General features: G+C 34.7%; 1 protein-coding gene across 6 annotated transcripts in view; it reads left to right on the forward strand.

The window, feature by feature from the left end:
• Positions 1–13,210, forward strand: part of LOC117996416 (voltage-gated delayed rectifier potassium channel KCNH8-like) — an 87,054-nt gene that overhangs the window by 58,037 nt on the left and 15,807 nt on the right. The window contains exons 3-5 of one of the 6 annotated variants that reach the window (XM_069509293.1): positions 5,426–5,656; positions 10,722–10,859; positions 12,902–13,158. In XM_069509293.1, the coding sequence (XP_069365394.1) occupies positions 5,426–5,656; positions 10,722–10,859; positions 12,902–13,158 (626 nt within the window). The remainder of the gene's footprint in view (positions 1–5,425; positions 5,657–10,721; positions 10,860–12,901; positions 13,159–13,210) is intronic. The other 5 variants (XM_034984473.2, XM_034984474.2, XM_069509294.1 and 2 more) reach the window with 5 other exon arrangements.

Below are 13,210 nucleotides of genomic sequence, written 5' to 3' on the forward strand. Positions count from 1 at the left end.
ATTTAGGTTTTTAAAGATCCCGTATAGCCTATGTCACTCAGGAATAATGTAGCTTTCTACTGGTGAAAGAATTTTTAAAATCGGTTCAGTAGTTCTAAAGATTACCCCCTACAAACAAACTTAACGACATTACCTCTTTATATAATAAATACAACGGGCCGTGCAGCAGAAATCGTAATATTTTAATTTCGCCATAACTTCAAAACCAAACGTCCAATTTTAATCATTCAAAGACCAAATATTATCTCCATAAACTGTTCTTAGTGATGAAATCATTTATTTTGATAAGGATTAATAGCATGAGTAAAATAAACGCGTTTAAATGTAGTCCAAAAAAAATTCAAGATTTTTAAATAAAAAAATGGTTGCTGTGCCTCACTCGACATAGATGGGTATAGTGTGTCGCGGACTTTTTTGTAGATATTTATAAGATCTACAATTAATTAGAACATTTTATGGTTCTATCTTTTATAGTTTAGGCAGCGTACGCAAAATAAGTAACTTTTCTGGTTGATTTTTTACACCTTGTGTCCGAAAAACCCAAATATCTTACGGAACCCTATTTTTTTCCAAAATAAAATATAGCCTATGTTACTCGTGGATAATGTAGCTTTCGAATGGTGAAAGAATTTTTAAAATCGGTCCAGTAGTTTTTGAGCCTATTCAGTACAAACAAACAAACAAACAAACAAACAAACAAAGTTTTCCTCTTTATAATATTAGTGTAGATTAGTGTAGACTAGCTAAGTATTATTTGTTCATGAACACATTTTTTTGTGATGTTACCACAAATTCACGGCTTTGGATTTTTCCTTTACTTGTTTTTTTTCTACATAAGCTAAAGAATACTTAATTGCATAAGCATAAAATATGAGAAACTTAACGGTAACAACAAAAAAACTTTACTTGTGCTATAAGACCTACCTACCTGGCAAATTTCATGATTCTAGCTCAACGGGAAGTACGGAAGTACCCTATAGGTTTTTAGACAGAAACGACAGACGGACAGACGGACAAACAGTCAGACGGACAGACAGACAGACTGACGGAAAGACAGACAGATGGTCAGACAGACATACAACGAAGTGAGAGTTCCTTTTTTCCTTTTGAAGTACCGAACCCTAAAAATAGTTAAAGAGGTATCGTGTAAGTTTAACCTAACGCTATAAAGTATAAATGATTCCATTAACTAAAGCTTTGGCGAAAAGACATGTAAAGGGATGGACAAAATGATCCGCCCGCCCTCATCAATTCTGCGTTTTTGCTTCCAGCGCAACTTTGTGGATAAATTGACATAGGAAATTGGTTAAAATAAAATTGCGTAAACCGGTTCAGCAACCTTGAAGTGATCGGTATAGGTATTATCAAAAATATTGGTATATTTACGCGTATAACTTCATATAGGTATATAGGAATAATAACTACACTATATAATACTATTATACTCAAACTTCCCCGAAAGCAATGTATTTGTATGTACATTACATAAGTGAAAAAAAAATCATTAAAATTGGACCATTCATTTTCGAGATAGTCACGAACTAAACGGGAAAAATACTTCTAGAATGTACCCTACATAACGTATTTTGCGTCGACATCAAAAATTACCTATTATACTTATTACTTACATAGACTATCTAGCACAAGCACAATACAAAAACAGCAATTTTTCCGGCTTAACAAAAATATAAATGGCGAGTTATATGTATATTACTTCTCATTATTAGTTTCATTTAAGTATAAGGAAGGCACCAATCGGTTAGAGTATTAAAAATTCCGTGAAAATTTGTATCAGGCAACTTGTAGCTGTATTATAAACTTAGCAATAACAAATAGGTACGTCCTGAAACATTCAACAGTTTCGAACTACACTTCATATTACCTAATTGAGTTTCCGTTAATAGCTGTGTTAACTAATAAACTGTTAGGTAAACAGAAACAAGTACCTTACAACATATAGTTGTTCCACAGAAAACGTAAGCTTAAACAACGCTGTTTCTGGAATGGGTATAAAGTGTTACTCAATACGTTTGTTTCTGTTCCGTGGTTTTAATAGAAAAAAAAACCAATAAAACCGACTTCAATAACCACAAACGCTAAAGTCGATGATTACATGTCTCCGAGTACCGCCGTAAGCTCAAGTGGTTCCCGATTCGTCTTCGCAGGAATACTCATATTCTTCATCTTTACTGTATACTGTTCAATCCCTCCATTCCTCTTTATCGTATAAAAAATACCTACAGAGTGATATTATATATAAAAAACGCTTTGAGTACCGATGTGATACACGCTCTTTTTCTCTTCGTTCTCAAAGTAATCTACGCCTGAAAGTTCCTACACACTCCTCTTCTTATTATGCTAAATCATTTACTGCTACCGCTATACTGCTATGGAACTCTCTCCCCTTGGATATCAAACAGTCTCAATCACTATCAATTTTTAAAACAAAATTGAAGCTATTTTATTTATCCTACATCTGGTGTGTTTATTTATTTATTTTTACTTTTTATTCCACTTATCTGTCGTCTATTCCTCTCTTATTTACTGTTGTATTTTTATTTATATAAAAATACAACAGTAAATATACGTATATATATATACGTATATTATGTGTATTTACTTTATTTAATTAGTACACCCCTTCCGCTTTCTTTAATTTTTATAATATCCTCAACCCTAAGGTTGCCTGGAAGAGATCGCTATTTTAGCGATTAGGCCGCCTATTGTACATGCTATCTTTGTTATATATATATCTATTGTTTTTGTTTTGGTGTACAATAAAGCATATTTTACTTTACTTACTTTTACAGTATAAATTATTATGAACATACAAGACTTACGAGTAGTGTACCTAGTTCTATATATTATGTAATATTTTTGGAGCCACGAATCGCGAATTTTCTTTTAATGTTTTTTGTGGTACTTATCTAGATCTACCTCATTGGCACCCAAAAAAACGCGTTGAATTGAGCACCTCCTTCTTTTATGGAAGTCGGTTAAAAATGTTATTTTTATTTTATTTTAATAAAAGGTGTGGATAAGGCGGCTCGATATGTAAGCGTATTTCACCGATTTTCACTTATAATACCACAAGAGCTTCAAAATTGACCTTCAAGATTCAACCTTGAGGGAAATGCCAGATAATTTTGAAGCTCGTGTGGTATTCGGGGGATTATTTTTCCGTCCCAAATGTCGGCCAAAATCTCCAATTTTCACAATTGAATTCAACCTGTCAGTTTGACGTGTGGTTAATTTGACTGGATCATGTTTTGTTTTTTATATATAGCAACTACCAGAGAAAATTTTCAAAAAATTATCAGTATAATACCATGTAGGTTGTACCACGTGACGTCGAATGGTGCAATTCTATTGGTCGACATTTGGGTCGGAAAAATAATCATTTTTATTCTCTTTTGTTTTTGGGTATTTTAATTTTTATCGAAGTTTTTGTATTCTTTCTCCCTATCTGTAAATACAGTTTTTGGGTCGACAATTTTATTTGTTACTAGCGACTCGCCCCGGCTTCGCACGGGTAGCTTATTTAAATTTTCACAGGGATCTCTAATTTTTTTGAAATTACAATATAGCCTATGTTACTCAGGAATAATGTAGCTTTCTACTGGTAAAAGAATTTTCAAAATCAGTTCAGTAGTTCCAGAGAGTACTTCCTACAAACAAACTTACAAACTTTACCTCTTTTTATTATTAGTTTAGAATCTAAACTTTAGATAATATAATCAATAAAATAGTGTAAGACCTGTCTTGCTTCATAAAAAATGTTTATATTAAATTTCTACATATTGAAGCTTTTCTACTTGATATCGTTATTTAGATTTGGGAGCGTTGAAAAGCCGGATTAGTCTCAAGAGAATAACAATTTATTCTCTACTATTTATGTTAACCCTTTTCTTTACATACGATAGATTTTTGATATGCATTATTCATACTGATAAAACTAACTTTGGATACGACGCCCCCTTTAGTATTTTAATTTTTAACTGAAAATGTGTTTTGAATAAAGGAACGTGGTTTAGGGTCAAAGTGAATGCTTATAGAATAGTGATTGTACAGTAACATGAATGGTCGTAGTGGATTATTTAAACACCTAGCCCTCCATTCTGTGACAGACCGGGAGGCTGGACGTTTACCAATAAATCAAGTCGTCCTGCTACCAATAAATCTCTATAGATCTAAATCTACATTAATGTTATAAACAGGTAAAGTCTGTAAGAATTGATGTAGGAGGTAACATAAGGGTGCGTTTCCATTGAAGCGTAGCGGAGCGGAGATGTGTTCAATAAACCAATCAGGCTTATTGTTAGATGACATAATAGTTTTAGCACGACATCTTATGATCTCTCAATAATCTGATTGGTCGAAAACACGTGTCCGCTCCGCTCCGTTTCAGTGAAAACGCATCCTAATGCTTTGTTTAGCGTAGGTACGTAGCAAGTATGGGTTAGGTTGCGTTCATATACCACTAAGCTAGATCACCATGAAATTGAGTTTTCCTTTAATTTAACCTACCTACCTAATGCTTCACCTAAAATAACAATAACATAGATAGGCTTTTGCAGGATCCACATTTAGCATAATAACGAGGTATTAAATTGGGGTGATTTGCCTTAGTTGGGGTAGCATCACAGCCTATATCACATTTCACCTTTCGTAATCGCCTAATTAAAATGATTATGGCGTTACTAATTATAACATAATTTCCCTTTTGTTTCTTAGAAAACCGATCATGATTCATCGCGATATATTATGGTCACTATCAACCATTACATGATACTTAAATAGTAGTAGTAGTCAAACGTAATATAAAGGTCGTACTACTAAAATATATAGATTTTTTTGAAACTGATGGCCCAATATAGCTATTAAAAAATTTGTTTGTTAAAATACCCGTAGGAACTTTGCCAAGAAACTACAACACCTAAACACTGGAGAAAATATTGTACCGGAAAATAATTGTCATATTAAATTTTAAAACATTTTCTTTCAACTAAAAAGTAAAAACCGAACAAATGCGAGTCGGACTCGCACACGTCGCATCGTACGAGATATACCGGATTTACCTAAAGCTTATTTCAAACTTCAACAAACAATATTGTCGTTCTCAACATTCTTAATTTTTTCGTGAACCACAAATTGACAGTTTTCGGATATTTTCTATAAGACCTACCTAACTGCCAAGTTTCATGATTCTAGGTCTAAGGAAGTATCCTAAAGGTTTTCCTCTTGAAAAGGTTACTTTTTCCTTTTGAGGTACGGAACCCTAAAAACCAAATAAATACACACTAACTCCTTTATTTAATGTATCTACTCGTAGATATATTATGAGGTCTTTACAACATATTAACAAGATAAAAACACTGAAGCACTGAAGAAATAAGTAAATACTTAGATGAATTTTTCTTTTCAGATAGCAACTTTGTGCTGGGGAACGCGCAAGTGCCATCATACCCTATCGTGTACTGTTCGGATGGGTTTTGCGAGCTGACGGGGTGGGCTCGAGCGCACATCATGCAGAAGGGCTGCGCGTGCAAGTTCCTGCATGGGCCGGACACGAGGGAGGAGCACCGCCATGAAATCGATGCAGCCCTCGACTCCAAACATGAGCTCAAGCTTGAGCTCATTTTCTACAAGAAAAATGGTAACACACCTATATAAATAACTAGATGATGCCCGCGCCTTCATCCGCGTGAATATAGGATTTTATAATCCTCAGGGAACTCCTTAATTTTCCGAGATAAAAAGTAGCCTATGTCCGTCCTCGTGATATAAGCTAACTCTGTACCAAATTTTATCAAAATCGGTTGAACGATTGGGCCGTGAAAAGCTAGTGGACAGACAGACAGACAGATACACTTTCGCATTTATAATATTAAGTATGGAGTATGGATTAAGGATAATTTTATTGATTGCCTATTGTGAGGAAACAATAAACAAATTAATGCAATAAAAAAGTAACATTGCAGTTTGTACAAGGACAACGACAGATTGCCAAGTAAAATCTAACGATTTTTCTTCCAGTTCCAATAAACTTTGTGTTCAACAAGAGCTTAGGGAAATTACTTACGTTTGTCGTTATCTAGCCCGTATCTGGTAGTGGGTTATGGGTATCTGGTATCTAGTAGTGGTAGGTACGCCTGAACGGATGCTCTTCGATTCGTTCTATAGTTCTCATCCGATTCAGTCGTTGTTATAATAATTTTATTAGGTACGTTCAGAACTAAATAGCTGGCTCGATGCTGAAGAGGCGCGGCTTGTTGATATCACATAATATCTGTGGAACTCAGCTATATTTTATGTTGAAACTATGGTCGTACCTAGCTTCTTATTGCACAAGCTGTACATAATGTACGCTTAGGGAAACGGGAAAATATTATTATTATTCCCAAAATATTTACAAACATATCCAGTGCAACAGTTCAAGAAGCAATAGTTATTTGTCATGCAAGGGTGCAAAGATGTTATTTTGTCCCGAGAGTTTGTATTGAATTCCGAGCCAGCGAAGGATTCTAAGGTTGAACCACGAGCGAAGCGAGTGGTTCAAAGATAGAATCCTGAGCTTAGCGAGGTACTTGGTACGAGGTCACTTAACAAGTTAGTAAATAATAATAACAGTAAAGACTGTAAGGACGAACTGCTTTTCTGAACGTTTCATTATGTGGTATTTTTAATAGAAAGAAAAATTTAAGTAGGAATTTAGGTAGAAATTTATTCGAGGTCCATGACGCAACCATAGACCACAGTTCGTCACGTTCGAATTTCAACTCGTACTTTGCGCCCTAGCGAGCAAAATTACCACTTTCCACTCAGATTTCAAAGGGCAAACGGATTTTTTCCGAGCGAGTGAGATGAAAAAGTTATTGAAATATTCATTGATTGTCAAAACTTCACTTTAGGTAAATAAACATCAAAGCGTTTCAATTTTATATTTAGTGTGTCCTGGTTATGTTTAATTAATAATTAAAGGAAGCCCAAAATCTCCGATTAGGCCAAAACAAACAGTTTTGTTCTCATGAAGATGGTAAATTACTGCCTTCATGAAAATAAATGGACGCTTAGTTTAATAATAGGCTCGTTTATTTTGTAGGTCGTTGAGACCGTAGACAATTATGTATACCTACCTACTTATTCTTTTCATCTTACACACCTATAGGGATAGAATAGAAGAGTTTTTGTCTTGATGTCCTTGACGATTTTTGTATTTAATCATGCTTATAGATTTTTTTCACTTACGTGAGTGATACTTATTGTAAGTATATTCCGCTAGTGAACATAATATTATGAGTAGGTAACTTTTATCTCGGTAATCAAATCTCTTCGTCCGCGTAGATTTAGGTTTTTAAAAATCCTGAGGGAACTCATTGATTTTTCGTGACAAAAAGGAACATAAATATTCGTCTCCGGGATGAAAGCTGTCTCTGTACCGAAGGAGATAGCCAAAATTTTATGGCTGTGTACCTCAGAATGTACATGGATAAGTGTTCACTAATACATATATATATACATATATAATACATATATATATATACCTACAGACCTATTTGAGTAAGAAAGTTACACATAGCTATCCAGTTGGATTAAAATTATGAAGGTTTTAATTAAAAGTCGACTTTGTCACTACCTCCAAAAGATTCGGTTAAACTTGGTCAAAAGTATGGGCCGTGAAAAGGTAACAGACAGAAACACTTTCGCATTAATAATATTAGTAAGCGCAGTCAGTATGGGTCTAAAAAATAATGTTCGTTACCTATTCGCGTATCGTTCATCCAATCAAGTTTTATACAGTTGTTGTTGGGACTTGCGGAAAAGTTTCTGACAAAGTAAGTACCTACTATCAGCGTAAAAGGTGGCGCGCGAGTCGCATTGCAACGCATTCGCTAGTAATTGTGTTCAATTCCGAAGTAGAGCAGTGTGGTGAAACTCATTAGGAATCTACTGAAAGAAAAGACTTCGCCCAACTATTTAAATACTAACTAAGAGCATAAAATATTCGTACCGTATTTTATCAAGAAAATCTTCTTTCAAGAAGGTGTCTTTTATTATTATATTTTTAAAAGAAAATAAAAGCATATTTTAACTCTTAAACACATGAGATTAAAGAAAACTTAATTAAACAAATGGCAAATTAATGCTCAGTGACTGGACCACTGTAGGTATTTATTCACAAAAGTAGAAATGAGGGTTCTGTTCGTAACCAATGTTGCAATGCTGGTTACCAAACATTGGTTACCAACGTGGACGGAACCGAGATGAGTTGTATGAAGAGAAAGAACTTTTTCTTATTGGACGGGTGAAAAGCCTCTCAAAAGTTATAATATACTAGTTGTATTCTTGCAAAAACACTGCATATAATAAGGTTTACGGATTTTTCCTTTACTTTTACTATAAAACCTAACTGAAAATTTCATGTTTCTAGGTCAACGGGAAGTACTCTATAGGTTTTCTTAACATACACAGCAGACGGTCAGACAGACAGACAACGAAGTGATCCTATAAGGGTTCCTTTTTTCCTTTTAAGGTAGAACCCTAAAAATTTGAGAACTTATGCGATTAGTTTCCTGATTTCCAGTCCACCTTCTAAAATTTATAATTTATAACTATTGAGGCTTTAAAATATCGAAGTAATTAGTGGTTGCGCCATAATAGCTTAATTTAAGAAATTCTTATGAGACTGCTTAAATTTCCAAAATTCCTCTCCTAATTACCCATTTTTATATCCTTAACCTATATCGGCAACTTTGCAACCTACCGCGAGATGGCACTACGTGTCTCAAATACAGGATAATTGCATATTATGGAAGAAGATCGCCCGCACCCCGCGCAACCCGCAAGATCGAAGATGGCGATCGGAGACATCAAGTTGACATGGTGTGCACCGCGAGTTTAATTATTATCGAAAATCCGCATTTTTGTCCAAACCGCTACAAAAGACCAAATTTACCGTGAAATACGCGTGTGCCCAAATCTAAATAATTATAAATAGACTGTGTCCATCGTGAAACAATCGCCAAAGGTGTCTTGGAAGATTAAAGGCCAGCAAGGATATGTGAGAACGCCGCAGCTGTGATGTCAAGGTACGCCGATTTCCTTTTCTGATTCCCAAGTCCCTTACGCAGTCAAAATAACCAAATTACAGTCCACAAGCCCCCCTGTCGCATTGTCGCGAAGCCTGTATTCGAAAAGGATACGGCTTCGACTCCCGCGCCGCCAATTAGCTATTGGCAGTGGCACTCAGAAGAAGTTATGAAAATAATATGGCTCTCCCGACCACAGCAACATAATACAAAGTTGTTTCCTAGCCTAGTATCAAACTGTTTTCTGAAACGAGCCCGTAAAAGAATGGTAAACATTTTTCATTTCATATCAACTTTGAAACTATGTTAGATAATTTATCGAAGCTATTTTTCCTCTTATTAAAGTTTTAGTCATGATATTTTTAACAAGTAAACTTGATGGAAATTTTATAATGCTTCTGTAATTAGCAAATAGCTAAGGCAGAAATTGAAACGAGAAAATTTAAAATACTTAGTATGATGGACCAAATATTTAAATTTTCTCAGCTATCAGATTTCTCAGCTACCTGCAAAAGGCACTATTGTCTTATTTATATTCCTAGCACAGTGGTAAGGGCCGTGGGCTGGAGGTACGTGGGAAGTCCTGAGATAAATGCCGATTTAATTCCTTAATTTTCTCTGGTCTGGTCTCTTTTGAGGTTTCGGCCATGGCTAGCTAGTAGTAGTACTCTACCGGCAAAGATTGCTACTAACCGATATACCGTTCCGGTACGATGCCGTGTGGCAACCGAATTATAGGTATGAGTTTAATTCAAGCAGTCGTGTCCCTTCTGGGTTAGCTGTAGGTATAGTCATTCGTTACTTAAGTACCACCAGAAGAAATCTCAGCCATCAAATACAAGACAGTAGTCAGTGACACGGAGTACAAAAGGGGAATATAAAATTACAGACTGGAGTATCTAATAAAACTATTTTATAGTAAAGTAACACAATCTTGAATTACACGATTTAATGCAGCTTCAGTAAATGAGCGAGTACTTAGCCAATATATACTCGTTCCTACAGAGAATGTTTCCATTAAAGCTTCCCAGCAGTAGTTCGTTCAAGTCGCCATCGTAAACAAGACCAATAACAACTTTACGATTCCGTTCGACCAAATTAAACTTTTACAAACACAGCTGCTTGTCCCCACTCATTTAAGAAGACTTCTTTTAATAAAATTATACTGACATGGAATACGGAATACCTTAAATTTACATAGGTACTTAACAAACAATCAAGTTAGTAGTAAGAAAAGTTAATCTATAACTTTTGAGTGTATTTCAATTTTCAATGCGGTTTTCACTATTGTCACAGAATATGATATTAAATATTTGATTAAAATACTTACATGTTTTAAAAATGAAAAATCATTCGTTTTAATGTATATACATATTTACATATTTTTACGCAGATAAAGTTAGCAGGTAAGTATTCACGGCATTTCACAGGTAATGCAAGTCGATGAAAAAGAAGTTCTGCAAACTTCAGATTGAGTGTAGACCTACCACGTATACCTACTTACTGCACGTTTTGGAGTATGATTTCACAATATACTATTATAACACTAATCCCTCTAAACATACTATTGAATGATTGTTACTACTTACACTGTTAATTTCAGTCAAAATAAGCCTTGATTATTATTTACAGGTACGCCGTTCTGGTGCTTGCTCGATATCGTCCCAATTAAAAATGAAAAACGAGAAGTGGTTTTGTTCCTCGCCTCTTTCAAGGATATCACCAACACCAAGATGGCCGCCATGAACACTAATGAGGAGTTCGACAGCGGTAAGTGCTTCGAAAATGCGAGACTAAAAATTGTGCAAAAAAATGTACCTACTAGAATTTAATCAAATTAAGAGAAGTAACCCTAAGATTTGTACGTAAGTCTTTAGAGCCAGTGTAACTTTTAAACTCCACGTTTTTATAGATATCTGCAAAGCCACAAACATAGATTTTTGTTTCTAGAACGTGTTTACAAAATTTCATCGAGTTTGATTGAGAACTACACTACATTTGTATGGAATGCACTGGGGAGCGGGCTAGGGTTACTTCTTTTAAGAACTTTTGTAGCCCTTCTCGGAAGGACCTCTTTCACAAAGATTGTTTCGGTTGTATAATTGTAATAACGTGTACTGAGCTTATTGCTCTAGTCTTATAGATTTCATAAGATCGATTCCCATAGCTCCCATAGATCCCGTTCGCCGTAGCGAGTTACGCACATCATGGCACGGTAAAATTTGTTGAAGTGTTTATTAGAATAATTCTATTCAGAGATAAATATTAAATGTTATTCTTTCAACTAGTCGAGTTCATGTAGCGAGAAGTAGTTAATTGTTGTAAGTTGTTTTAATCAACTTTTCTCTCTTTTCTCTTCATTATTTAATGTAATGGTATTAAATTGTTCTAAGCTGTTTGGTGCACATAGTTACTTCACTGTTATAAATTAAAGTATTTAGCTACACATTCACTTAGTATTTTATACTTAATTCTGGTGTCTTTCTACATCGTTCGTAAATATATATAGGTACATATCTATGTAGATCGGTTTAGTTAGCATCTGTTTTACCAGTTCATTATACTAAAAATATACTAACGATTTATTATTATTAATTGTAGTGGGTATTGAGTGTGATTTTGAAAAAAATAGGTACATTTGCATAGTGTTTAAATAAAAACCACCCTGTAAATTTGTTCTTCAAATACAAAAATAAAAAACGTTAAATTGTTATCATCAAAAAATGTAGTAGGTACCTGTTCAGCTTGTAGAACATTTGATTGTGAATTTCTTTTATACTCGTATCATACTTCGAACACAGTTTTCATTTTTATTTAATGTATATTCCTCTGTGTAGAAAGCTGGTAATTACCTACCCATTTGTAGCACAATGCCTTTTTACGTTGACGAAATTTCATCTTAAATCATCAACTACATTTAAAATCATTCTTCCCCAACTTTATTACCCATTTACCTGAACACTCAGTATTTTCAATAAATAACAAAGAATACAATACATTCCATACGACCATACTTTACTATATTCGTAGATTTTCATTGGATGCACGCTTTTTACTGAATGTTTCTTTTTGTACAGTTTTATTCATATTTTAAAGTCGCTTTTTATTAAATATATTTTAATACATTTAAAAAAATAAAGTATACGTTATTTCAAAACGGGTTAAATATGAAATTAAGTGAATTATTTTGTTCTTATTATACTTTCGCTTAGTATGTGCTTTAATGACAATTGTATAACGTCAGTGGCAACCAATTTTTCGCCTTTCGTCTGTAAAAAAGTAATGTCCAAACTTCTTATTTATTTCGATATTTTGTACTTGTTATTTCTTCATACATTTTATAATATTTCATCGTCCGTACAAGATTTTCTGTAATTCAATTTAATATTCCTTCAGTAACACACATTTTCGTTTTCGCTAAAACATTTCTTTTCATGAATATTCATTACGATTATCCCCGCATAACCATTGAATAGATCGCTGAAAGAATTCTCCGCGCTGCTGGAAGGAAATCTTGTACCTACGTAAAACTTTTTTCATTAGTAGGACCTGATTTAGCAAATAAAACATGTGTGCTATCATACGCTATGCTTCGTATAAGCGCAATTGCTGTATTGAATTGCAATCGCTTTGATCCTTCCAACTTCGTGTACATACCTATTACCTATCTATTCATTTCATTTTATAATTACGGTAATGGAAATGAGTACCTACTACACTAACTTTTAGACGTAGCGATCTATTCACAAGCATCGCGTATGAGAGCCTTAAAGGCACGGGTGAAATAGTAACAGGGTGGTTTGTGCGTACAGGAGCCGCGGTGCGGCCTTCGGCTGGCGTGGTCACTCTAGCGTTATCCCCATTTGTACCCGCAGCGGCACTTTTGGGCGCCCGGTTTCGAGCTGAATCTAGTTGCCTACTTCCAGACCCGAATGGCAATCTTGACCCCGAAGCGCCCTCACCCGCCAACATGGGCAGACGGCGCTCCAGGGCAGTTCTTTACCAGCTTTCAGGACATTACAAACCAGATAAGGCGAAGAGTAAATTAAAACTCAACAATGTTAGTAAGGTAACACAATTACACTATAAAAATAGACAATCGTAACTTATATTTCAATTTC

Source organism: Maniola hyperantus, chromosome 3, assembly GCF_902806685.2.
Source record: "Maniola hyperantus chromosome 3, iAphHyp1.2, whole genome shotgun sequence".
Lineage (NCBI taxonomy): Eukaryota > Metazoa > Arthropoda > Insecta > Lepidoptera > Nymphalidae > Maniola > Maniola hyperantus.